We start from the raw sequence: 23610 nt of genomic DNA on the forward strand, positions 1-23610 counted from the left end.
CAATGCTTTGTCCCCGACGCGGTTAGCTGATGGCTACGTAACCGAGCGGTGTTTTTCATGGCAATTTCTTTCGAATCAGGCGCCGTTTTTGGTTCAGAGAAACGGCTGTACATGCGGCCGACTAGATCCATCGATCTATTCCTAGCCGCACTTTTTGAAGCACCGAATAGCAGCTGCAATGCAATCGACACGTTCTGCTGACGAACAGTAATCTCGGTTTTGTTTGAAAAACCGCTGAATTTTGTTTGAAGGATCGATCACCGACGTGCGTGCTGAAGTCCCAACTTTGGACACATGGCTTCCCTCAGCAGTCAGCATGAAGCAGACGGCATGTTCATCATAAGAAAAGAAGGGCAGCAAAGAGGTCATCTCTGAATTCAGCAGGATATCGTTGCCTTTTGGTTGCTTCGAACGGAACAACATCTGGATGCATTACCACTAGGGAATTTCCTCCAGGTTTCCTCTGAATGTGATGGAAGCAACGCATATTTTATCGTGTTCTTCATTTCTTTTCTGTGGAAATTAAGCGCTCTGGTTGACAATGAGCCAATCGCAGTCTTGACATTTTCAAACATTATCACAACATTTTGTTTATGAGAGCGAGAAAATTAGTGAATGGCTAATGATTTGGATGGGAGTTGGCAATGTCATCATCTCCCCGTCAAACATTTGAATACTAAATAAACCCTAAAAAAATCTGAATTGTACAGACCCTTCCTTGTGGTCGCATGTTCCATCTCATTTATTTTCGCGGGTGTCAACTTCTGATGCTATCAGACGACTGCATTAGCTGGCCATGCTATCCGATACTGTATCAGCTGGAAGAAGAGGAAACGGTCACTTGTTTAGACTTCCCAACTTGAAAAAAAAATGGCCAAAAAGGTAAAAGTAAAACATAATTGGGCAGAGGTGGGTTCCGATCAAATTATGCTACATTCGCACTTTAGCATCAGTTTACTCCGATATTGGAGTTCCTCTGTTTGTCAGTTCAGTAGCTGCCACAGCCTATTTTACTCTGCACATTTCCATTCAACTTCTGGAGAGAAGGAACAGTGCTGCTACATTTTATTAGTTCTACATAAACTCGTTTTGGAGGTCTCGAATTTAGGATGCACTTTCCGAAGTGCTGCCACTTTTTAGGATCAACGCTTTACACTGCTGATCCAAAATTGGAGTGCAGATCTGACATTAACAAAGGAAAATATGGGCATTCGAAACCGATTTTGGGTGGATTTGTCGACCTCCCGCAATTTTGAAGCAGATTTCAGTCCGAATTGCAATAGAAACTGCGATCTGTCAAGGCTAAAGAATCTTCATATAATCAATCCAGCTGCAAACGAACTACACGTATACAAAGTCTACGATAAGCTATGTACTGGACTGGACACATTGGCCCAAAGGAACCAAAAACAAAAAACGCCCGACTCTATCAAGAAACGTGGTGGACGGACTGCAGGACGGCCTCGGCGACCATCCCCAGATGGTGCAGCGCGGCGGCGGCGGAGACAGGCACGCTGCCGAGCACGAGCGCGGCGACGGCGATGGCGACGCTGGGCCTGGTGCCCATGAGGGCCAGTTGCAGCGCGCCGACGATGCCGGACACGTCGGCGACGTAGGCCGGGTAGTACCGCTTCTCCCAGGCCGCCCACCCCGCGGGCGCCTCGTAGTTGGACTCCGCCATCCGCGCCTCCCGGATCCGCCGCCGCAGCACGGACATGCCCTCGTCCACCAGCGCGCCGCCGTACTGGCCCCGCCCGCCGCTCGCGCTCCGCCGGAACGCCGCGCAGCGCGTCGTCGGCGCGGCCGGTGATCTCCGCCTCGCCGGCAGCGCTGGGCCGTGGCACGCCCCGTGCCGGAGCCCCGCCGGCGTCGTCGGAAGCGAGATGGGTGAAGCAGCCATGGTGAATCAGCTCAAGAACTGATCTTTTGTAACTCAGGCAAGAAAGAAAGCACTTCACAAATCACACTACAGAAATGGACCAAGGGAAGAAGAGCCAATCAAAGCTGATGGGTCGAGAGAAGAATCACACGAAGATGATGAGAGTTTCTGAGCCCAGATGGGCGTGCATTTATAGGCACCGGGGGGCCTCACGCGTCCTGAGGTAGACGAAGCCTAGTTTAAGAGGGCAAACGCGTGATTAGTTCCCGCTCCAGCCAACCGGAGGCTGACGCGTGGAGGGATCACACCATAAGAAACTAGTACCACTACCAGTGCTAGTACTATGGACGGTGATCTGGACATAGTATATTCGGCATCGGCATGGCCCGGACAATCATGAACAGAAACAACGCCTCTGCTGCCGCCTCCCCAGACCCCATCATTGAGCTGACTTCAACTGTTAACGTAGAAAACCCGTCTGGGCGGCGGATTGTATATTGCTTCGTCCATAATGCTGGGATACTCGCGCGGCCAGATGCTGCGCAGAAGCCAGGACGGTGCAGCTTCCTTCTGCGGTAAAGAAGAGAAGGGTCAGATATGAAGGGAAATTACTAGATGGTATAAGATATGGCTTCAATTAGAAACCAGATGTAATTTAGATGGCTGTGCGCATATTTTTTCGGTTAATTTTGATGGCTGTTGATCAATGGAACAGCTCGTGCAGAACATTCGGTCAGGGCATGGTCAAGGAGATACTAGCATATGTTTCACGATTTCTCCACCAAATACCTGCTTCAATGGTTCAGTAGGATTTGGTGTATTTTTGCATCCACCAATGTGTATTAATGCAAATATAAGGTACAGAGGATCCTCTTTCCTATGTTTGAACGAGGTCATAGAAGGACTTTTAGGAGGTACGAGCATATGTTTCATGCCTTCAATACCAATACATCACCAGTTCAGCAGAGTACTCATGAGATATGCATATGTTTCACGCTTCTGCTATGATTGTTTCAGAATTTAGCTGATACATTTGAACTACATCATAAAGATTTGGATCCAAATTCCCCACTATCCAAATAAGAAGGGGGCCTAAGATGGGTTTTCAAGCTATCAATGTGATCCACTCAAGTAACCAACGATCTGTGATGGTCAGCTCGGATCAGCTCGACTATAGCAATGAAGAGATGCATGACTTCACATATGTAGCTAACAAGTTTCAGTCAGTGACATGGACTACTGAGTTACCCAAATTGTTAAGACTCATTACTGTACTATGATTACGTTGCAGTATGTTCCCACGCAAAGCCATTTTTTATCGAATTGGGGCCATTGCAAGAAATGATTGGTGCAAAGATTCCCTACCTTATTTTATTTGTTGGAGGACAAGTCTCTGATGAAATGCTTATTCCACCTGCTGTTTATTTTGATCATCTTCCAGTGGGGGCAGGAGTGGCTGATACTTTGGTCTGTTTTTCTTCAGAAGAAGGTAGGTTGACCAGTACCAGAACATTAGAATCCTGCCCTGTGCAACTAGCGTGTCTGCAATTCGGATCCCTCCTAATGAAAACCTCTCCAGGGCCTGCCACATAAAAAGTAACGCATCAAAACTAGAATATTTCTTCAAATAAAATTATGAAATTTTTTATGGCAGTTGGCTTGGAATTAACAAGACAAATAGAAGCTGGTAGGTTGACCAATAACAACAATTCAATCTGCAGTACTTTTCCCCAATAAAAAGCAAATAAACACTATAATTTGTGGTTATCATGGGGTTAACAAATACCCACAATAATTCTATCCATGTATAACAAAAGACTTTAGTATACATCACAAAATTTCAAGCCAAGTAATTTACTAATTTTCCCTTGAATCTGACCAAGTTTTTTAATGTTAGGGTAAGAATTGTTTTTCTAGTGAATAATTAATACCTGTTCACCAGTTTGAATATCATAGGAATGTTGTTGCTCAAATTGCAGACCCTTGAACTCATTGATGCAAAGCCCTTGGAAGGCCCTGAAAATTAATGACAAAAAAGTAGTATAAAGTTGTTAGGTATGATCACTATGCTAGACATAAATTGATATCACAAGAAGAAATGAAGAATACCATCTAATGAGTGATATTCTTGGGATCCAACGAAATATGACTGGAGTATTGTCAGGGTTAACATAGTATCCTCCAAATACAATAAACACAGTCATAAGGGATGGCCCAAGAGCCATTGCAGCTTCGGTTGTAGGAGCCATTGCTCCAACAGTGAGACCCATTGCTGATGCAGCAAATGACTCTACAGTCACAATACCACAGAATTTGGCGAATCTGATACAGAGTGTGAAATATTCTTTAGATAATCATAAACAAAAATGCGCTAAAACGCATAACATGATGTTTCTGCATTGCCAAATAAGATTCAGAATTACACTGACCTAGAAAATGTAGGATGTAGTTTAGCCATTGGATAGAGAATCGATCCAAATATCAACGGAAATGCTGCTCCAATGGGAATCTCGGCCAACAACTTGGATGAAAGATATGGTCCAAGCGCATAGGAACCTTTTGCACGTTCTCTGTCAACTATAGTCCGTTCTTTCGGGAAAACTCCCAGAGTCTTTGTCAGTGCAGCCATTGCTGTGTTTATGGCAGCCACCTTAACTCAAATATTGAAAATGAGAAATATCAAATTCGAGAAATGTTCAGATAATATTTCAAGAACAACTTCTTGAAGATACAACTGAAAACAATCATATGAGAAGCCAAATGCTAGAAGACAATGAGAATATTAGATATATCTTGAATGCAAAATATGTACAAACTAGCAATTCAACTCAAGAAACCATCAAAAGGTTCACAATATTCTACCTGAAGTAGTCCCATCCGGTCTTGTATGGATGTTTGAGATTTCCCCATTCGCCAGAACACTGATCCAAATATAACTGCTGAAGCAGCAGACATTCGTGCTCTCACTTTGTTTGTTGGTCCATCACGAAAAGCCTGAACACAAAAGGCCCTAAGCATTGTAAGAAGCAACTGATGACAAGAGATAGTCAAGCTTCATCTTAACATGTGTATTCAACTGTCCCCAAATATCTTATAGCTGTACAAGTACGGGATTTCAAGTTTTGAACATGCTTCTCCAATCTCGTTATTATCATGGGTTTCCTGTCCCATTAATTTATCTCATGCGAAGTTATGAACAATAAACTGTATGTTTCATAAAGATCAGAATTAGGTAATAGGTCGATGTAACAGATATTTTAGGTACAGAATGTTAAAATCACGGTCAGCTCAAGTCATAAGCTAAACCTGAAAGTTCTGAATTGGTAGCCTACAAAATTGACCTACTGAGACTAAAAGAAAATGACAAAACAAGCTGAGTAATATGGAGAAACTAGCCTTTTAATGTGCCTAAAAACCATCACACAAAAAGGTGAAAGTGTCTACCTGTGTCAAGGCATCAATAGAAAAAGAAATAATCAACATAAAAGGGTGAAGCTGGGAAACACAATGAAAAGATATAGATTTATTGAGATGAACCTGCATCCATGCTCGCTTAAAAAGCAAACGAAATTGTCTCCACCAACCACGCCTTTGCTTCATACTAGACTTCTGAACAGCTTTGGCAGAAAATTCAGATTCCTCTGGTTTTGCAATTGAACCGTTACCTTCAGTGGCCAGGGCTTTATTAGAAAAGGCCTCAATGAGGTTCTCAATCCTTTTCTGCGATGACTGTACGCTTTCAGCTGAGCCATAATCAACGGAAATGAGATCAGCCAAGAATTCAGCAGGGTTCATATGATCTGGACACTGATACCTGATAAAGTATCAAAGTTCAAGTTATTAATTGAAAATGACATAGTGACCATATACGCCCTCCGTCCCAAATTACTATTCTTTTTGGCTTTTCTATATATGGTATGTCTAAGTACGTAGCAAAAGTCATGTAACTAGAAAAGCCAAAACGAATAGTAATTTGGGACGGAGGGAGTACATAGCAAAATGCAAACATTGAAAATGCACACAGAGGCCAGAAACATGCTGCATGGCATAAACAGGCAACGATCAGCCCTTTCAAAGTTCAAGCATAGTTAATATTGAAATCTCGATGGAATCACAAGAAGGATGAATGTAGTGTGTTTCAAAGTAATTAGTTTTATTTGAGCAAATGCAAACATTGAAAATGCACACATGATGGCCAGTAGATTGTTTTGTTATATTCAAAATAAGAATAGGTTTGAGTAGGGTTGCCTGTTCAATGTTCAGGACCAGATATGAATTATTTATTATGCACGACCAGGCAAGCAAAAAAGTGAGCACACACAAAAAATATGCAGGGCAACATTCAATTCAAGCAGAAATCATGATAATTACATACTTAAGAAAACAATAAGAAAAGTCAGGAAGGATTGGGAAGGATGTAGCATAGCAACCCTAATGATGCGAAGTACGTTAGAGGTTCTTCTTTTGCAGGCCCCATGTATACAATTTCTCCCTCTGAAAGTAGCACAATGTCATCAAATTTGCCGTAGACTGAACCTCTTGGCTGATGTATAGAGCAGATAACAGTGTGCCCATCCTCAGCAAGCTGTCTAAGAGTCTCCATGACCTTTTCTGCTTGGAAAGCATCAAGACCTAAAAGACAGATCACAAACATGCAAAAAATCATAACTTCATATTTGTCATTTCCCATCTTGTCAAATGACCAAAAAGATATTGATGATTAATATTTAAAATGGAATTTTTAAAATTTTATGCTAGCTCCCATGGATATAAGAATTGAAAGAATGTAAAGCATTCAACAATAGGACTGAGCGGCCAATGTCACAAGATGGTGAGAGAGGAAAAAAGGAACTCTGAATAGTAATAAAAAAAAGATTCAAAACACTAGTCAACTAAGTTATATTTCAGTTAAAAAAAGTAAGTTAAGTTCTTTACGTTTCACAATTACATATTTAGAATATCTTCAACATAAATGTTTTCGATAATACCGACAATTTATTTTCATCTGATTCCCAGTATCATATATTAGAGGCACTGTTAGATTTCTAAGACATGATAAAAAATATAGAATACATAGCACTAGCTACATGCAAAAAGTTTCAGGTCTAAATTCAAACCACAATTAAGTGATGAAGAGAAGTCTTGTTCAAGTAGGGAAGGCAAAGGGTAAATCAGGCAAAATACCTGTTGTTGGCTCATCTGCAAAGATGACTGAAGGACTAGCAATCAGTTCACATGCTAGTGAGAGGCGCTTCTTCTCACCCCCACTTATACCTCGAACTTTCGCATCACCAACAATAGAATCAGCACAATTGACCTATCCAACAATCCAAGCATTAATACTGTTCTCGAAACTGTTCGATTCAATTTCTTGAAACACTAACCAAAACGGCAGCACTCACCAATCCCAGACGAAACAAAAGATCATTTACATAGCGCTCCTTCCTCTCAGGAGCCCACGTGTCAGTAAGCTGGAGTTCAGCAGCAAGCGAGAGCGTCTCCCGCACAGTAAGCTGCGAGAAGAACAGGTCTTCCTGCCTCACGAAAGCAATCCTTCACAAGGGAACAGTCATCAGTTCTTTACCCTGAACAAGAACAGAAATAAGACCCCAACTGCATGAGTATAACTTACTTGTAACCAGTCTTCGAGATAGGCCGGCCATTGACATACAGAAAGCCCGAAAGATGCAAGGAAGGCGAAGCTGTGAGCTGCCCTGCTAGCACATTGAGCAGAGTCGTTTTGCCAGACCCGGATGGCCCCATGAGCGCTAGCAGCCTCCCTGGTTTTGCCTCCCCTGACACATTTGACAGCAGAAACCTTGCCTGGCAATTGACAAATGCCCAACATGTCATAATCGTATATTTGTATAGTAGAATGCAATTATCTACTCCAGACACTTCAACTATACAAATCACGCGATCTATTCTACACCAAGGGAGTGACGGTCAACGAGTCAACGGCCCCAGTGCCAACCAATCATTAGAGTACACTTGGCTCTTCACTAGCGGCACTATCACTGAACTGCAAATCAAAGGAGAGGACGATAGAGGCCAATGCGAGGGTTTCGCACGCGCCGCTGCGGCGAGATGGGATGAGTGGTGCCGCCATGGCGGCGGTATCGACTCACCACTTCCCCGCGCTTGTTCTTCAGCGCGCACGTGATGCGGGCCCAGCGGATGGTCACGGGCGGCACGCCGCCGCCTCCCTCGCCGGCCTCCGCGTCGGTCTCGTCGCCCTCCGTGTCCTCCGCCGGCGGGAGGAGGGCGGGCCCGGGCCCGGCGATGGCGCGGACGAAGAGCGCCGCGGCCAGCGCCGCCAGGAGCTGCCCCAGCCCCCTGACCTCCATCGCCCTCGCCGGCGCCGAGGGCGATCCCTCCACGGTCTGGAAGGTTCCGCAACGTCCGGGAAGGCGGCGGGGAGTGGTGGCAAGTGGCAGCGGGGTTGTGAGGGGGTTTAGCCTCTGCAGTCTGCGGGGTGTGAGGTGAGGAGCAGTTCGTGTGGTGGTGGTTAGTTTGTTGCGGCGTCAGCAGCAGAAGGAGATGGGGGAAGGAGACGGATGGGTGGCTGAACTGGGCCTTTTCTGGTGTGGGCCAGGCCGTACGTTTGTTTTTAGCTCGTTGCGCTGGCCTGTGAGGAAGTGGGCCAGGATTGGGTTCAGGTTGGTGGCCAAGTGGGCCTTTGACATCGACTAGAGTTGACGTCAATGCAGGCGAGCAACCCGTCCGTGTCACTGAGCTATCATACGCATTTTGCTAAAAAAAAGCTATCATACACACAGCCCAATTGTAGCAGGCTAATTTCCGTCCTTGGACCATTTCGATGTGTTTCTCTTCCGTGTTTCTTGGACTGAGCGAATACGTTAAGAAATGCTGGACGTTACTTTTGTGTACATGAGGCGATTGGGTGAGGATAGTAGTGGTTTTCGACATCTGATGATGATCTGATCCACGTCACGATACATCACACATGGGTTTTATCTGCGCCGGGCTGCTGCTTTTTTGTTGTAACGTGCGAACGAGTGAGGAGTACCTAAATTACGAGAAAAGATGCGAAATGTGGCGCATAGCTAAATCATCCCACTTAAATTGGCCCTTTTGTAGTTTTGTAGCAACCACGTTCCATATGACAATGAGATTCTAATAGAAAACTCGTACAATATACCACTCCCACTCTTCTACTTGTGGATGGAATCACCCTCTACCGATCCCATCTCTCATTTCTCACGTCTCATTGGGGCCACCTGTCATGGTCTCTTTCTTTCATGCATAGGAGATTAGGAGACTATGTTATGTACAGCTGATTGCTGAACATGCTGCTGAGTGCTTGACTTCCTCTAATCCGGATTCTAAAGCTGACTTCCTTCCGGATCACCTGGCTTTATAACTAGCTAGATACCGTATGAAGTCTTCTGCAGTTCGCTTCTCCTGCTCTCAAAACCCGCCAAAAAGAGGAGCAAGCGAAGATAGTGTGATGTACAAGTTAAGCAAGGTGATCGAAGCGGATTGCGGCCGAAGGAGCCAAACGGAAGATTCGCAATTGCAACTCCGCTTCGCTAAGAACGAATTAAAAATCGCCAAGCTGGCGATGACGCCTGAGCCACCCTCTAGAAGCTAGAAGCGTCACCGCTGCTCGCCTCTGCCAGCCGGGGCCCACCAGGTGGACTCACGTCCTGCGCGAGGGAGAAAAGCCTACTCCTTTTCTTCCCAGCTACCCCCTCTTACCGCGCCCCCTGGCCCACGCGTCAGTGTCGCGTGAGGTGAGGCCGTGAGAGCGAAGCAAGCGCCGCTCGCTCGCCCCATCCGACAGCTGACCCCGTGCACTGTCCGCTCTGACCCGCGGGACCCGCGCCCCCTGCCCTCCCACACGACCCACGCGCGCCCTCCCACTGACCGCGGGACCGGGGCCGGTGGGACCCGGGCGCCAGCGGCGCGCGGCGGTTCCCCTTGGTTGCGGTAATACAAAGCGACAGGCGCCTCACGCTCGCGTCCCTCCTCTCCTTCCCCCACCCCTGTCTCTCTCTCACCCGTCTTGGGCCTTGTCTTCCCCGTGCCAAGTAAAAGAGCGAAACGCACACGCAGACGCGAGCAGGAGAGATACACAAGAGCGCGCTGCCTGCGCGGCGGCATCCCGATCTCGCATCCCCCCCAATCCCCCTCCCCGATGCGATCTCGCCAAACCCTGATCCCCCCGCCGCCCGCCACCCGGCCCGCGCCGGAGCCCTAGCCCCGAATGCGGCGGTGGTGACGCGCGCGCCGCAGCGTCGCCCGCCACCACCGCTTTTTCCCAGCCCATCCCACCCCGCCCGCCGACGCCATGGGCGCCGCCGACAAGTGGCTGCTCCCGCTCGTCTCCGTCTCCTTCGTCTCGCTCCTGCTCTTCCTCTCCGCGCTCTCGGGCTTCTCCGCCTCCTCCGCGCTCTTCGCGCGCCTCCCGCCGCCCTCCTACGTGCGCAGGGGAGCCGCCGCGCCGCCCTCCTTCGCGTACCTGCTCGCCGGCGGCCGGGGCGACGGCAGGAAGCTCCTGCGGCTGCTCCTGGCCGTCTACCACCCCAGGAACCGCTACCTGCTACACCTCTCCGCGGACGCGCCGGCCTCCGAGCGCGCCGAGCTCGCCGCGGCCGTCGCGCGCGCCGCCCCCGCCGTGCGCGCGTTCGGGAACGTCGACGTCGTGGGGAGGCCCACCGCGGGCACCCCGATGGGGTCCTCCGGCCTCGCCGCCACGCTCCGCGCGGCAGCCGCGATGCTCCGGCTGGATGCGGAGTGGGACTGGTTCGTCACGCTCAACGCCGCGGACTACCCTCTTCTCACGCAGGACGGTAAGATTCGAATGCTCGGCCTTCCTTCTGTTAGCGCGATCTGTTCGAGCAAGGGGCATTTCTGCTAACGCGGTCTTGTCCGGATCTAAGGCAAATCTGAGCTCCTTACTTGTCCTTCGTACAATACAAGGAAAGTCGTTTCCTCAAAATTGAGCTTGGGGAGACTTTCTATTCTTGAATTGGAGGCGGAACACGCTGTACGAACAGATCAGGAAACTGCAAGGCGAGCAACCGCCTCTGTTCGGTTGAGGGGTCGCTGTAGCTAGGAAAATCGAATTTGTGTTCCTCACAGCATGTTGCTGACTTCGTTTTAAGTGGTGTTTAATGATATCTGTCAAGTTTGCATAATTGAATGCGTATTATGCCGCAAAGGACTGAGGCAACACTACCCCACCTCGTCAGCAATGAGCTAAGGATTTTAGCCTTTTAGGTGGTTTTGGAAGAACTTGCTTGTTTGGAATCCTGTTGGACTGTGGTATGATAACTGCCTTAGGTGAAAATATAGTACAACTACTAGATTGGCATGCTTTTGTCTTCTTCATTTTCAATGTTCCTACAAGCTCAACCACTCTCTGACTAATTTCTGATCCCATCCTTAGACTGATATCCTCAATTAGGGTTCTTTTCATCAGAGATGAGCTATGCATTTAGGTGATTTTTGAAGAACTTGCTTGTTTGTAATCCTGTTGGACTGTGATACAATAGCCGCCTTAGGTGGAAATATAGTTCAACTACTAGATTTGGCATGCTGTCTTCTTCATTTTCTATGTCCCTACAAGCTCAACCACTCTGTGACTAATTTCTGCTCTCATCCTTATACTGAAATTCCTCAATTTTGGAGGTCTCGAATTTAGGATGCACTTTCCGAAGTGCTGCCACTTTTTAGGATCAACGCTTTACACTGCTGATCCAAAATTGGAGTGCAGATCTGACATTAACAAAGGAAAATATGGGCATGCGAAACCGATTTTGGGTGGATTTGTCGACCTCCCGCAATTTTGAAGCAGATTTCAGTCCGAAACTGCGATCTGTCAAGGCTAAAGAATCTTCATATAATCAATCCAGCTGCAAACGAACTACACGTATACAAAGCCTACGATAAGCTATGTACTGGACTGGACACATTGGCCCAAAGGAACCAAAAACAAAAAACGCCCGACTCTATCAAGAAACGTGGTGGACGGACTGCAGGACGGCCTCGGCAACCATCCCTAGGTGGTGCAGCGTGGCGGCGGTGGAGATGGGCACGCTGTCGAGCACGAGCGCGGCGACGGCGATGGCGACGCTGGGCCTGGTGCCCATGAGGGCCAGCTGCAGCGCGCCGACGATGCCGGACACGTCGGCGACGTAGGCCGGGTAGTACTGCTTCTCCCAGGCCGCCCACCCCGCGGGCGCCTTGTAGTTGGACTCCGCCATCCGCGCCTCCTGGATCCCTCGCCGCAGCACGGACATGCCCTCGTCCACCAGCGCGCCGCCGTACTAGCCCCGCCCGCCGCTCGCGCTCCGCCGGAACGCCAGGCAGCGCGTTGTCGGCGCGGCAGGCGATCTCCGCCTCGCCAGCAGCGCTGGGCCGTGGCACGCCCCGTGCTGGAGCGTCGCCGGCGTCGTTGGAAGCAAGATCGATGAAGCAGCCATGGTGAATCAGCTCAAGAACTGATCTTTTGTAACTCAGGCAAGAAAGAAAGCACTTCACAAATTACACTACAGAAATGGATCAAGGGAAGAAGAGCCAATCAAAGCTGATGGGTCGAGAGAAGAATCACACGAAGCTGATGAAAGTTTCTGAGCCCAGATGGGCGTGCATTTATAGGCACCGGGGGGCCTCACGCGTCCTGAGGTAGACGAAGCGTAGTTTAAGAGGGCAAACGCGTGATTAGTTCCCGCTCCAGCCAACCGGAGGCTGACGCGTGGAGGGATCACGCTATAAGAAACTAGTACCACTACCAGTGCTGGTACTATGGACGGTGATCTGGAAATAGTATATTCGGCATCGGCATGGCCCGGACAATCATGAACAGAAACAACACCTCTGCTGCCGCCTCCCCAGTCCCCATCATTGATCTGACTTCAACTGTTAACGTAGAAAACCCGTCTGGGCGGCGGATTGTATATTGCTTCGTCCATAATGCTGGGATGCTTGTGTGGCCAGATGCTGCGCAGAAGCCAGGACGGTGCAGCTTCCTTCTGCGGTAAAGAAGAGAAGGGTCAGATATGAAGGGAAATTACTAGATGGTATAAGATATGGCTTCAATTAGAAACCAGATGTAATTTAGATGGATGTGTGCATATTTTTTTGGTTAATTTTGATGGCTGTTGATCAATGGAACAGATCGTGCAGAACATTCGGTCAGGGCATGGCCAAGGAGGTACTAGCATATGTTTCACGATTTCTCCACCAAATACCTGCTTCAATGGTTCAGTTGGATTTGGTGTATTTTTGTGTTGCCACCAATGTGTATTAATGCAAACTGTAATTCCTCAATTAGGGTTCTTCTCATCATCAATGAGCTATGCAACTCTTGCTCTGGCTTTGTTTCCATCATGCTGTGTGCGTCCGTACACATATGTCCGTTTATTTTATGTAAACTATGAATGTACATGTCTACTTTAATTGTATACGTTGCCAAAGGAGGCTGATTAAGTAGCATCAGGGCGTCCTAAGCTTGTTCATGTGGTGGGTTAGCTAAAGTTTGGTTGGAGACTTGCAGTTAGTTCTCCTCTTGGAAACCTTTTTTGGACTCTCTTTAAGGGCAATTTGAATCCTTTTCTTTTGTGTTCCATAGGTTGTACTGAAAGTTAGCAGTGGTTACTGCACTGGATTCCAAGTGAACCGTACTACTTATTTGCTTGATGCACTCCATCATAAGACCACTGACATACATAAGAAAAGATGGAAGAAATTAACAGAAATCATTTACTGTTTGTTGCTCTATAGCCATGTTATGTACTTGTTCCTTGAGCTTGCGTAGCATTAAGTTTGGTACGTCAAATTGCATACATTTACTTTCAGCCATAATGTACACTTTGACTGCGTTTGGGGGTCTGCTGGTCTTGGGCACAAAGGCATAACTTTTAAACTCATTAAGCATAGCATTTTAGATGGTAACACAGCAACCAGTAAACCGTTCGTTTTGTAATTAGCAATTAAGATAGCTTTAACCAACAAGTACATAACTGAATTATCAACACTGCATGCCCGATCTGACACTCTGATTTATGTGGTTCCTTATTCCTCATTTCCTCTGACTTACCTGTACTTCATCACCTTTTTAGTTTTTATGTTGTGTATGGTAAATCTTGTAATTTCATCTGTGTATTATGTGCTGCTTCCACTATTTAATATCAAGTTTACACCGTTTCTTATTGAAGTCTGTTTTTGGTTTTGATAAATACTATTATCTTGGTTTCAGTAAGCACTACATATTGTTAATCTGTCAACATGTTCTGAATTTGCTTGTTGCTTGTTTATTCCAACTGATAACTCTTAGGGGTTCTTGAGTGTTCTGCTCATGACTTCTTTTTTTGTCCCTTGCTGCAGACTTAATTCATGTTTTCTCCTCTGTTCCAAGGCACCTCAACTTTATTGATCACACCAGTGACATTGGATGGAAAGAGTATGTCCTATCTGAACATAGCAATAATGAATGGCACAGTTGACTGCTGCTAGTTTCACCAATAAACTCTTTTGCAGGTCTCAGAGAGTGCAACCGATTATAGTAGATGCCGGAATATACTTGGCAGGGAGGAATCAGTTCTTCCAAGCCACGGAGAAACGGGACACTCCTGATGGTTTCAAATTTTTCACAGGCATTTCTCTCTACTTGCACTCTATTTTTCACTTGCTTGATGAAATGGTTTTCTAACACATGCATTCCCTTTCTTTTAGGTTCTCCATGGGTCATTTTAAACAGACGCTTTATTGAGTATTGTGTTTTTGGTTGGGAGAATCTCCCTAGAACACTCCTCATGTACTTCACAAATGTGATGCTACCTCTGGAGGGGTATTTCCATTCGGTTGCATGCAACTCGGACTTCCGCAATTTCACAGTGAACAACGACTTGCGGTATATGGAGTGGGACGATCCACCTCAGATGGAACCCCATTTCCTAAATGTTACACATTATGATGAGCTAGTGGGGAGCGGAGTTCCTTTTGCCCGGAAGTTTAAGGAGACTGAACCCTTGTTGGACAAGATTGATGATAAAGTACTCCGGCGATGGCGTCACCGACCTGTTCCTGGTGCCTGGTGCACAGGCAGGAGGAGGTGGTTCAGTGATCCTTGTTCCCAGTGGAGCAACGTCAACATTGTAAGACCTGGCCCTCAAGCTGAGAAGTTCCGCAGATATATAAACCAGATTTTAGAAGAATCAAAGTCAAGTAACAACTCTTGCAAGCAATAGCATTAGCATCCAATCATGAGGCTCCAGTTCCTGCAGTTGAAGTGTTGAGCTTGTCCCATTTTGCATAGAGGGGCTCTCCATGTCTCGAGCTTCATGGCATCTGCTTCAGGAGCAAGCATTTTTGCACCTGGGGTATGAGCACACGACCAAGGTGAGAGATGGGTTTATTCTTTCCAGATTGTTTTGGTTACTGTCATGGCTTCAAAGGCTTAGTGCATACAAGCGTTTGAGAAGCCAAGAGAGCTTACGGTGGGAACATGAAGCTAATAGGCAGTGTAATTAGTAGCAATCAGTTGAATGACTTGTGCCTTTGTTTATAGAACTGATGGAATTCTTGGGGCTTCCATACAGAATTGAGAAAATGAAGAACGGAGGAATCTTGTTGGTTGGTCATGGTTATTGCTGTTGTGGACCTGTGGTTAATACAACGCTTACAGATTTTTTTTTCTTGACATGCAGTTATGCCATCACGTCATGCGTCCTCTTGATGTTCTGTTCTTTCATCTGTGTATGCTATGTACTAACAACTCTGGTCTCTTGCAGTGGTGCAGCGCCAGTCCTTTGCATGGCTGTAGCGAGCTAATGAACTGGATGTGAGCACTGGCAATATAGCATCCCTACCCGTTTTAGGCTATGTTTGTATTAGAGCATCTCCAACAGCTTTGTAAAATGGATTGCTATCCTTAAAAACTAACAGGATACCTAAAAACAGCTAAAAATTTGCTCAAGAGCATTGCTATATGGATTGCTATCCCTAAATTTTTTTAGGCTACAATCTAAATTTCTCTCTTCTATATATATGCAAATATACCAAATTAAAGAGTGGATTACTAAATCTTCCTTCCACTGGTGGGAGAGCCAACCGCTTCTGGTTGAAGCCTTAGCACCGCCTCCATCACCGCCGCTGTCCTTCCCGCCTCCGAACACTAGCACCATCATGGAGGAGAATGAGCCCCTTCACCACCCGTCCCATGCCCTACTGACCTCAAATCGGCAGCGATTTGGGGGCCGCGGCTCGTCGATTTGGTCGCCGGCCCGTGTAGCGCTGCTCACCGCTGCCCCACGCAGCGCCTCCAGAATGACCTCACCCCGCACCTCCAACTGCGGCCTCGCGTAGCGCCTCGAGCTACTAGTAAAGGCTGCCTCCGGTGTCCCATTCCCTCGCTCCTCTCCTTCCTAAGCTCCGGCGACCTCCCTCGCAGAGGTGGAGCAAGGGTCGGGCCGCCACCGATTTGAGTTGAACGCGGCAGAGGAGTGGCCAACGACGATTCAAAGCAGCACGGCTCGTCAATTCGAGCGGAGGAGGAGGGGCTGCGGGCGGGATGCGGCGACAGCTTGAGTAGAGGGCGGCGAGGGGAGGGACTATGGGGTGCTGGAGGTCAGGAGGAGAAGGTGGCGGAGGGCAGGGTGGCGGGGAATCTGTAGAGGCGACGGGTGAAGGAAGAGGATAAGAGAGGAGGAGGAAGTCAATTTTGCACATTGGCCCCTAAAAGAATATTCCACTTGTGGATTAGTCCTTGAAAGAATTTTGGAGAAGAGCACAAGAGTTATCTAAAAATCTTCTCTCTCCTATATCTAAAACCAATTTTAGATCACCAATTTTACCAAAGCTGTTGGAGATGCTCTTAGGGGTGAATTGTAATGTTCAGTGGAATCCAAGTGCAGTGCTAGTCTAGGACTGTTTCCCGTCAAACAGGCTAAAATACATGAAAGGAAAATGGATGCATTGCCAGTAGCTGTTCATGCAGCAATCTATACGTAACGGTCATAGATTGCGCAAAAGCTTGTTAGTACGTAGCATTTGACAAGTAGCAGACGGACCTCCTGATGGAGCTTTCAGAACTGAGGACACAGCTTACAGTTTAGAAGCAGAGATTGAAATAGCACATGGCTGGCAGTTTAACCTCTTACCATCTCAAATCTGTCTGGAATGCAAAAGTTGCATACTGATTTCAGAGCAAAATAGTCTAACTTACACCATTTCAAGCCTGTCCAGAATGCAAAAGTTGGATGTGGTTCCACGGAAAACATTCTAGTTTCTTGCGAGAGCCCCCGGGTACTTCACTTCAGGTGGATGAACACGGGGATGTCCTCCGGATAAGAGTCCCAGATGGCGTTCGGGACGAACAGGAAGGCGCTGGCATGGTACGGCCTGGCCAGCCGATCCACGCGCGCGGCCTGACCGAACAGCGCGAGCACGCCGTCCTTGCCGACCACCTCGATCCTGTACTTGAACTCATCAAACTGCTCGTCCATGAGCCCCACTAAGGACAGCGAGCGGCCCGACGGCACGTCCATGCCGACGACGAGCAGGAACTCCGCGCAGCCGTGGCCGAGCAGCACCACGCGGGCCTGCTCGAACGCGCGCATCCTCAGCGGCGTGAGGCAGTCCGGCCTGACGCGGGTGCGGTGCACGTCAGGGTGGTCGACCCCGACGTGGACGGCCAGGGACTTGCCGGCGTAGCCAGCGCAGCCGGGGATGGGGCAGTGGCAGGGGGCGTAGTGGCAGGACGCCTCGTGGGCTTGCTTGCCCCCGTAGGGGATCATCTCGGCGCACCCGTGCTGCCGGAACGCGCACGGCACGGACAGGCCGGCGAGGACGCGCTCCATGGCGCGGCAGCGGGTGGCCGTCTCCGGCTCGCGGCACATCAGGCACTCGGACTGGTCATCCAGCGCCACGTCCGTGCAGCAATCTGAACATGAGATGTGGCCTTTGGTGCACTGCATGCCAACCAAAAAATGGAAGTGGAAAACAAACCAAAGCAAGTGTCACTCAAACGGGAACAGCATGGCACTGCAGGGACTTGAAATTACAACAATGAGCAAGTCATTTAGAATAATTGAAATTTTGATGCCAAGCATGCTCTGTAGCCATTCATTTTTGCAACAAAACGTTTCTGATGCCATTATACCAAGCATGCCTTTTTAACTATTTCTTTTTGCAATGTAATGCTCTTAACCTTTTCATGATAATATCAATTGGTATAATCAGAATCAGCGGTACCAGATAGTTAACAGGGTGTTCATAGCATCTACACCAGTATATTAAAAAAAGAGTATTTATACCAAGAAGTAGACAGTGCAGATGCAGGTCAGCTAAATCCTAGTTTGACTGTCAGAATCCTTCTTATTGGCTAATTACTATATAAGAATGTGTAACCAGATTACATGTGAGGATCTCAGGACATATAACACTATGGCATTGACTATCTGCACCCATTTATCATTTTAAAAGACTATATTCTACAATGAGGTAGCTAGAAAATTCAGGTTGCAGAGTGAGAGCAGACTAGGGCATAAATGATTTTCAGCAGCCAGCAGGTGGCCTTCCAGAAACAAATAAGACGGCCCCATGCATAATAATAACAAATCAAGAATTGCAAGTTCTGAAGCATTGAACATGAGAGATTGATTCCGCACATATATACCTGAAAAAGGGGCGTGGTCAATGGACCGGAACAAACACAGCACTGCAGCAGGTCGGCATCGAGGGTGACAGTGATCTTCTCCGCTCGGTGTTGGCTCGTCGCAGCTGCAGTCTCAGCTTGCCCCCTAGGTGCAAACACGGCCGGACCCTTCCTCCCGCACCCTGTTATCAACACCTGCCTAGGCCTCTTCGAGCCCATCTGCGCAATGTCATGTATCAGCATTCAGTAATCAGGCTGCGATCGGTAAGTGTTAAGGTTTGGGAACTACATAAAGCAATGGCACATTTGATCTTTCAGAGATTTCTGTAACCTAATCGAAACTGTGATATACTATTGGCCGCCAATGATACTGATGGATGCATATGTGATATATGCACATGCAGGTCGTATCGGATTGCATGCCAATAATGCTGATGGATGCAGATGTGATATATGCACTGATGCAAATGCAGGTCGTATCAGATTTGCACACTCCTGTTCTTCACACACGTACGTCTGAATAAGGAGAATGACTGTGTCTGCTGAATGTCCTATTGGCGGCTTCAACGACGGATTACATATCAACAGAGCCAAAATCATCATCAATTTTTTTAGGAATCCCAATAAAAAATTGTTCTCGGCACACGGTTTGCATTATTCAGCTTCCAAAGAACAATCCCAAATCTCAAGATTACCACGCCACTGCCGCGTGCTTGTGAACTTCAGTTCGACAGCCCTCCAAACCACGCGGCGCAGACGAGAAAACTACGCGGCTCATGGATCCCTCCCTCCGTCTCTGAACCACACAGTTCATGGATCCCTGACGGAGGTTGACCCGTAGTCCCCAAACTTACGAAAATTGGCCGCGCAAGGTTGCGGGAATGGGGGATCGAAACATGTAAAAAACTTGATCGTGATGCGGCGGCAACGAGACGACTCACCTTGATCGCCCGGTTCGCCCCCCTGAAATCGGAGGCGCGCGCGCCGCCGCCGCCTTCTATGGAATGCAATGCGTGTTCTACTGCTCTGCTGCGCTGTGACCTACTACTTGGATGAGATGAAGAAGAAGGTGATTATATCTTGGCTAGAAAGTGGAAACGGAAGAGGAGAACCGCCATGGATGCTGGAAGGCGTGATCTTAGTGGGCCGGGCTTTGGCGTGATCTGGCCAGCCCATCCAGCAGTGGATGCCTCGCGGGTCCCACGAGCGCTGCTTACCCACCTTGCCGGTTGCCAAGCAAGAAACGTGTATACTTTCCGGGCTCCTCTTACTTTTTGAGGCCATGATTTTTGAAAGAATTTCCTATTTGACACTGGAAGGAAGATAGTCTAATTTCTTGCATGACACTGAGGGCCTGTTTGTTTCCATCCTTCTAAAGTTTTAGCTCCTAAAAGATTTTAGGCAATTTTTAGGCATCTCCTAAAGTATGTTTGGTTCCACCTCCTAAAAGTGACTAAAGGCAATGAATGAAGTGGTAAAATGACCAAGATGCACCTCTCCCCCACCATCCTGCTACCCCTGTTCCCCTCCACGGCGTTCCCTGAGCTGAGCAGAGCCCGTCGGCCGGCCAAATCCCCGGCCTCCGCTCCACCATCTTCAAATCGCCGCCTCCCACAGCTTCCTCGTCGCTGCTCCGCTCCCCGAACGTCCGCGCCGGCCCCGGCGCCGCGTTGTTCCACGCGCTCGACGATCGGAAGCCCGACGACAAGAAGGCGCAGGCGTCGGCTAAGCCCCGGGCGCTGCTCCGCCTGGCCCACCACCGGCTCCGCCCCGGCCCGGCCCAGCCCGCGGTGCTCCTCCTCGTTGTCCTCCTCCTGGCCCTCGCGCTCGCCGCGCTGCTCTTGCGCGGGGGCGGGGGCAGCCACCACCTCGCGCTCCTGGCGGCCGCGGCAGGGGCCGCGCTCGCCGTGGCGGTGGCCGTCGCGCGGTTCCACGGCGCCCGCGCGGGTGCCTTCCAGGCGCGCGCCTCCCCGGCGCTAGCGGCCTCCGTGCAGTGGTTCATCGGGGAGGCGGAGGGGGAGGGGCGGCGAGAGTCGGGCAGCGGGCGGCGGGAGTCGGGCGGGCGCTGCAGCGGCGGCGGCGGGCGGCGGGAGTCGGGCGGGAGTCTGGCGTGCGGTGGGGGTATGCGGGGGTAGGAGCGGTCCAGAACTGATTTTAGTCGGTTTTAGGAGGGGGTGAGGGCCTAAAAGATTTGGACCTCCTAAAAGATTTTAGTCACTTTTTAGGAGAAGTGTTTGGCACTTTAGGCAATTTTTAGTCACTTTTTAGGAGGTAAGGTTTTAGGAGGGTGGAAACAAATAGGCCCTGAAAATTTTTTCATTCCCTATGGGGGCATAACTTTTATGCCTCATTTGACATTTCCGTCCATTGAATCCCACTTCCATTCAAGGTAGCTGATCAAATTATTTTTGAATGGACCAAAGTACCCTCAAGAATGTTGATCGCTCAATTGAATCCGCATCACATCCTTGAATTCCCTCAGTCCTACCTCCCCGAACATCGATCCGGGCTGTGCTCTCAAACTGGATCCCGTGTTAGCTATGAGTCCTCCACCCGTGCTTGGAGGCCACTGCGCTGACTGAAGAACCCTGTCAGGCCACGGGGCGGCCTAAGGCGACAGCGCATTGCTGCGAGGGTGCAGCGACGAGTGGCTGCAGTAGCGCGGCAGTCTGCGCCCTGCAGTTTGCGTCGGATAGCTGCGGGGGGCGCAACGACGTACTGCGGGGATAGGCATAGGAGCATGCGGCGGTGGTGACGGGCTGCTGGCGAGGATGCAACGAGCACTGCAAGTGCGGCTGTGCGCCTGTGCTGAGCTGTTACGATGGGCAAAGCGCTCATGCGGCTCCCCCTAGCTGCTACCTGCCGGTGCCACGCCTTGCTGCTAGTGCTACAATGTGCTGGCTCTAGATCCTCGAGAGTGCTATTGCTGATCCATGGAAGAACTATTTCCTAAGCATCGATTCTTTCCACGTTTCTGTACAATTACGGGTTGTTGAAGTTTGAGATGATTATTTTTGAACTTTATATTGCAGTTTGAAATGGAATTTATACGTGCACTTGTATGTAATAAACGGAAAAAGAAGCAGCCCAGTGATCAAACATGCTAGTGTCAGGGGCAAAGTTGACTTTTCAATCGACAGTTAACACCGTTAGTAAGCAAAATGGACGGGAGTATCAAAAGAGGCATGGAAGTTAAACCTGGTGTCACATCAGGAACGAGCATTAGGTTATTTTCTAGTGTCAAATAAAGAATTTTTAGAGGTTTTGGCGCTTCCGAAAGCATGAAATGGCGAAATAGTTTTGATTTTTAGCCACACCGTGTTGTGTTTGTGTGCCGCATGCAACCTGCGAAGAATCCGCAGAAATTCTTACGGTACTATTAGCAGCGTACGCGTAACATCGAAGAATTAACTTGCCACATGCTTGTAAATTGTAGTTCTACATGCCATGTTTATCGATCCCTGCGATCAAACACATGCTTGTAAGTTGTAGTTCTACATGCCATGTTTATCGATCCCCAAATAAATTAATGCCACATGCTTGTAAGTTTGATCCCAAATTTGCTATTTATGTGCTGATAACTATTTTTCTAAAAATCTCTCAGATGGTCTCTGCTTACAACTGTATTTAATTAAATTCTATCATATTTTAAACGTCCACCCCTTCCCTTTCTAGTTTCTACTTCAATTCTTTCTTACCAATCAAGCTCCAACATTTCCCTTGAGCATCGTCGCGGCCTTTGCCCTCCATTGCACCACCCCGCGGCCTCCTATTGTCCTCTGCCACCTTAAAGGCATGCATAGCCATCCTCCTTCATATCCCATGCATGGCCATGCACTGATGCACGACTCATTCTCATGATGGAATCTTATTCCTCTCTAGCGAGATGCACTATATGTCCAACCTTCCTGCTTCCTCTCTAGTGCCTCGCTAAATAAATACTACATCTATTCTTAAATATATGATGTAATTGACTTTTATTCAAACTTTGATCAATAATATTTATTTGATCAATTTGTTTGGTAAAGTGAAATGAGCATCATTATTAGATCTAACATCAAAACTATTTTAAACTTAACTTGCATGTTTATGTATTTTGCACAAATATTTGTAGAAAAGATTAAAAGTCAAATAAATGAAAAAATCAATAATATCATATATTTAAAATGGAGGCATTGCAAGGCATGATGTCCACATGTGCCATCCGCCAACCATAATTCCCAACGAAACCTCTAACCCTAACCTCAGTCCTTAATCTATCCCACACCTTGCTAGAGAAAACAACCACATCGCGAGGACCACCTGGTGAGCACAAATCTTCTCACAAATCATGTGGCTAGAACATTGACAAAATTTCTCCAACAAGTATATTGATCAATCTCCGTGTGTGTGTAGATTGATTGCGCTCGTGGACTAATAAGGAACTAATCGATCAAATGAATCCCAAGCCCCATAGAAAATGGTCGTGGTTACATTTATAATAAATTTATCTTGAAAGTTGAGAGGGTCCATAACCAACTTATAAGGTGGAGTCTTGCTACACCTAGTAAGAAGTTGAAGGAGGGATAGAAGGATGTCCCACACGTGCACGCTTGCTCGCCGCATCGCGCCACGCCACGCTGCGACAAGTGGGCTTGGCTTACGCTAGTCGATTAGTGACTAGTAACTGATGTTGATCGAATGGATAATAACAAATGGTCAGTAATTGATGACTGTTGATGGCTGAGTTACTAGTAACTAACCATTTGATAGCTGCCGAGTGACTGCAATTACCCTGGACATCCAAAAGTCTACAAGTGCCTATATTAGGTGCACCTCTCTTCTCCAATGTGCACCAGCATCACACACCACCAAAGCTCACAAGTTCCATCGTTGCGCTGTGTGGCGGAACCGCTTAAATTAACTTAGCTAAAGCACAATTAAGTCGCCTAATACACGATCATGTACTTTAATCAAGTTAACTCGGCAGTCCGTCGGATTTCATCCGATAAACCACTTCACAGGACCGAGAAAGCGTAGCTCATGGTTCTAGAGATTACAATAGATCATCCAAATTAACCAAGTGCATTAATTTATTACATCATCGGGTTCGAAATTCAAACATAGT

General features: G+C 47.9%; 4 protein-coding genes, 1 long non-coding RNA gene and 1 pseudogene across 7 annotated transcripts; 2 read left to right on the forward strand and 4 right to left on the reverse strand.

The window, feature by feature from the left end:
* Positions 1–1294: 1294 nt before the first annotated feature.
* Positions 1295–1900, reverse strand: LOC117857688 (uncharacterized). The gene has a single exon (XM_034740493.2). The coding sequence runs from the start codon at positions 1898–1900 to the stop codon at positions 1430–1432; it is 471 nt and encodes a 156-aa protein (XP_034596384.1). The 3' UTR covers positions 1295–1429.
* A 75-nt stretch (positions 1901–1975) lies between these two features.
* On the reverse strand, positions 1976–8382 carry LOC117857687 (ABC transporter G family member 7). 2 transcript variants are annotated; one of them, XM_034740491.2, is made up of 12 exons: positions 8008–8382; positions 7512–7702; positions 7282–7432; positions 7064–7196; positions 6310–6511; positions 5417–5693; positions 4742–4873; positions 4309–4529; positions 3989–4201; positions 3811–3895; positions 3245–3461; positions 1976–2446 (listed from the first exon to the last, which is right to left on the reverse strand). In XM_034740491.2, the coding sequence occupies exons 1-11, from the start codon at positions 8224–8226 to the stop codon at positions 3285–3287; spliced, it is 2001 nt and encodes a 666-aa protein (XP_034596382.1). In that variant the 5' UTR covers positions 8227–8382; the 3' UTR covers positions 1976–2446; positions 3245–3284. The 2 variants fall into 2 exon arrangements, with proteins under 2 accessions (XP_034596382.1, XP_034596381.1); XM_034740490.2 differs by having other exon boundaries at positions 1976–2449; positions 8008–8381.
* Positions 8383–9895: 1513 nt separating this feature from the next.
* Positions 9896–15871, forward strand: LOC117857402 (beta-glucuronosyltransferase GlcAT14A). 2 transcript variants are annotated; one of them, XR_011898246.1, is made up of 5 exons: positions 9896–10695; positions 14234–14309; positions 14387–14502; positions 14582–15247; positions 15640–15871. XR_011898246.1 is itself a non-coding variant. In XM_034740050.2 (4 exons), the coding sequence occupies exons 1-4, from the start codon at positions 10194–10196 to the stop codon at positions 15094–15096; spliced, it is 1209 nt and encodes a 402-aa protein (XP_034595941.1). In that variant the 5' UTR covers positions 9896–10193; the 3' UTR covers positions 15097–15548. The 2 variants fall into 2 exon arrangements, 1 of the variants encoding a protein (XP_034595941.1); XM_034740050.2 differs by lacking the exon at positions 15640–15871 and having other exon boundaries at positions 14582–15548.
* On the reverse strand, positions 11725–16590 carry LOC117857403 (uncharacterized; annotated as a pseudogene).
* Positions 12799–13459, forward strand: LOC140222752 (uncharacterized). The gene is made up of 2 exons (XR_011898247.1): positions 12799–12927; positions 13025–13459. It is a non-coding gene; the product is annotated as an uncharacterized lncRNA (long non-coding RNA).
* A 567-nt stretch (positions 16591–17157) lies between the features above and the next one.
* Positions 17158–18722, reverse strand: LOC117855058 (putative E3 ubiquitin-protein ligase SINA-like 6). Its single transcript, XM_072293895.1, has 2 exons — positions 18525–18722; positions 17158–17817 (listed from the first exon to the last, which is right to left on the reverse strand). The coding sequence occupies exons 1-2, from the start codon at positions 18720–18722 to the stop codon at positions 17158–17160; spliced, it is 858 nt and encodes a 285-aa protein (XP_072149996.1).
* Between the last annotated feature and the right edge of the window lie 4888 nt (positions 18723–23610).

This window comes from Setaria viridis, chromosome 5, assembly GCF_005286985.2.
Source record: "Setaria viridis chromosome 5, Setaria_viridis_v4.0, whole genome shotgun sequence".
Lineage (NCBI taxonomy): Eukaryota > Viridiplantae > Streptophyta > Magnoliopsida > Poales > Poaceae > Setaria > Setaria viridis.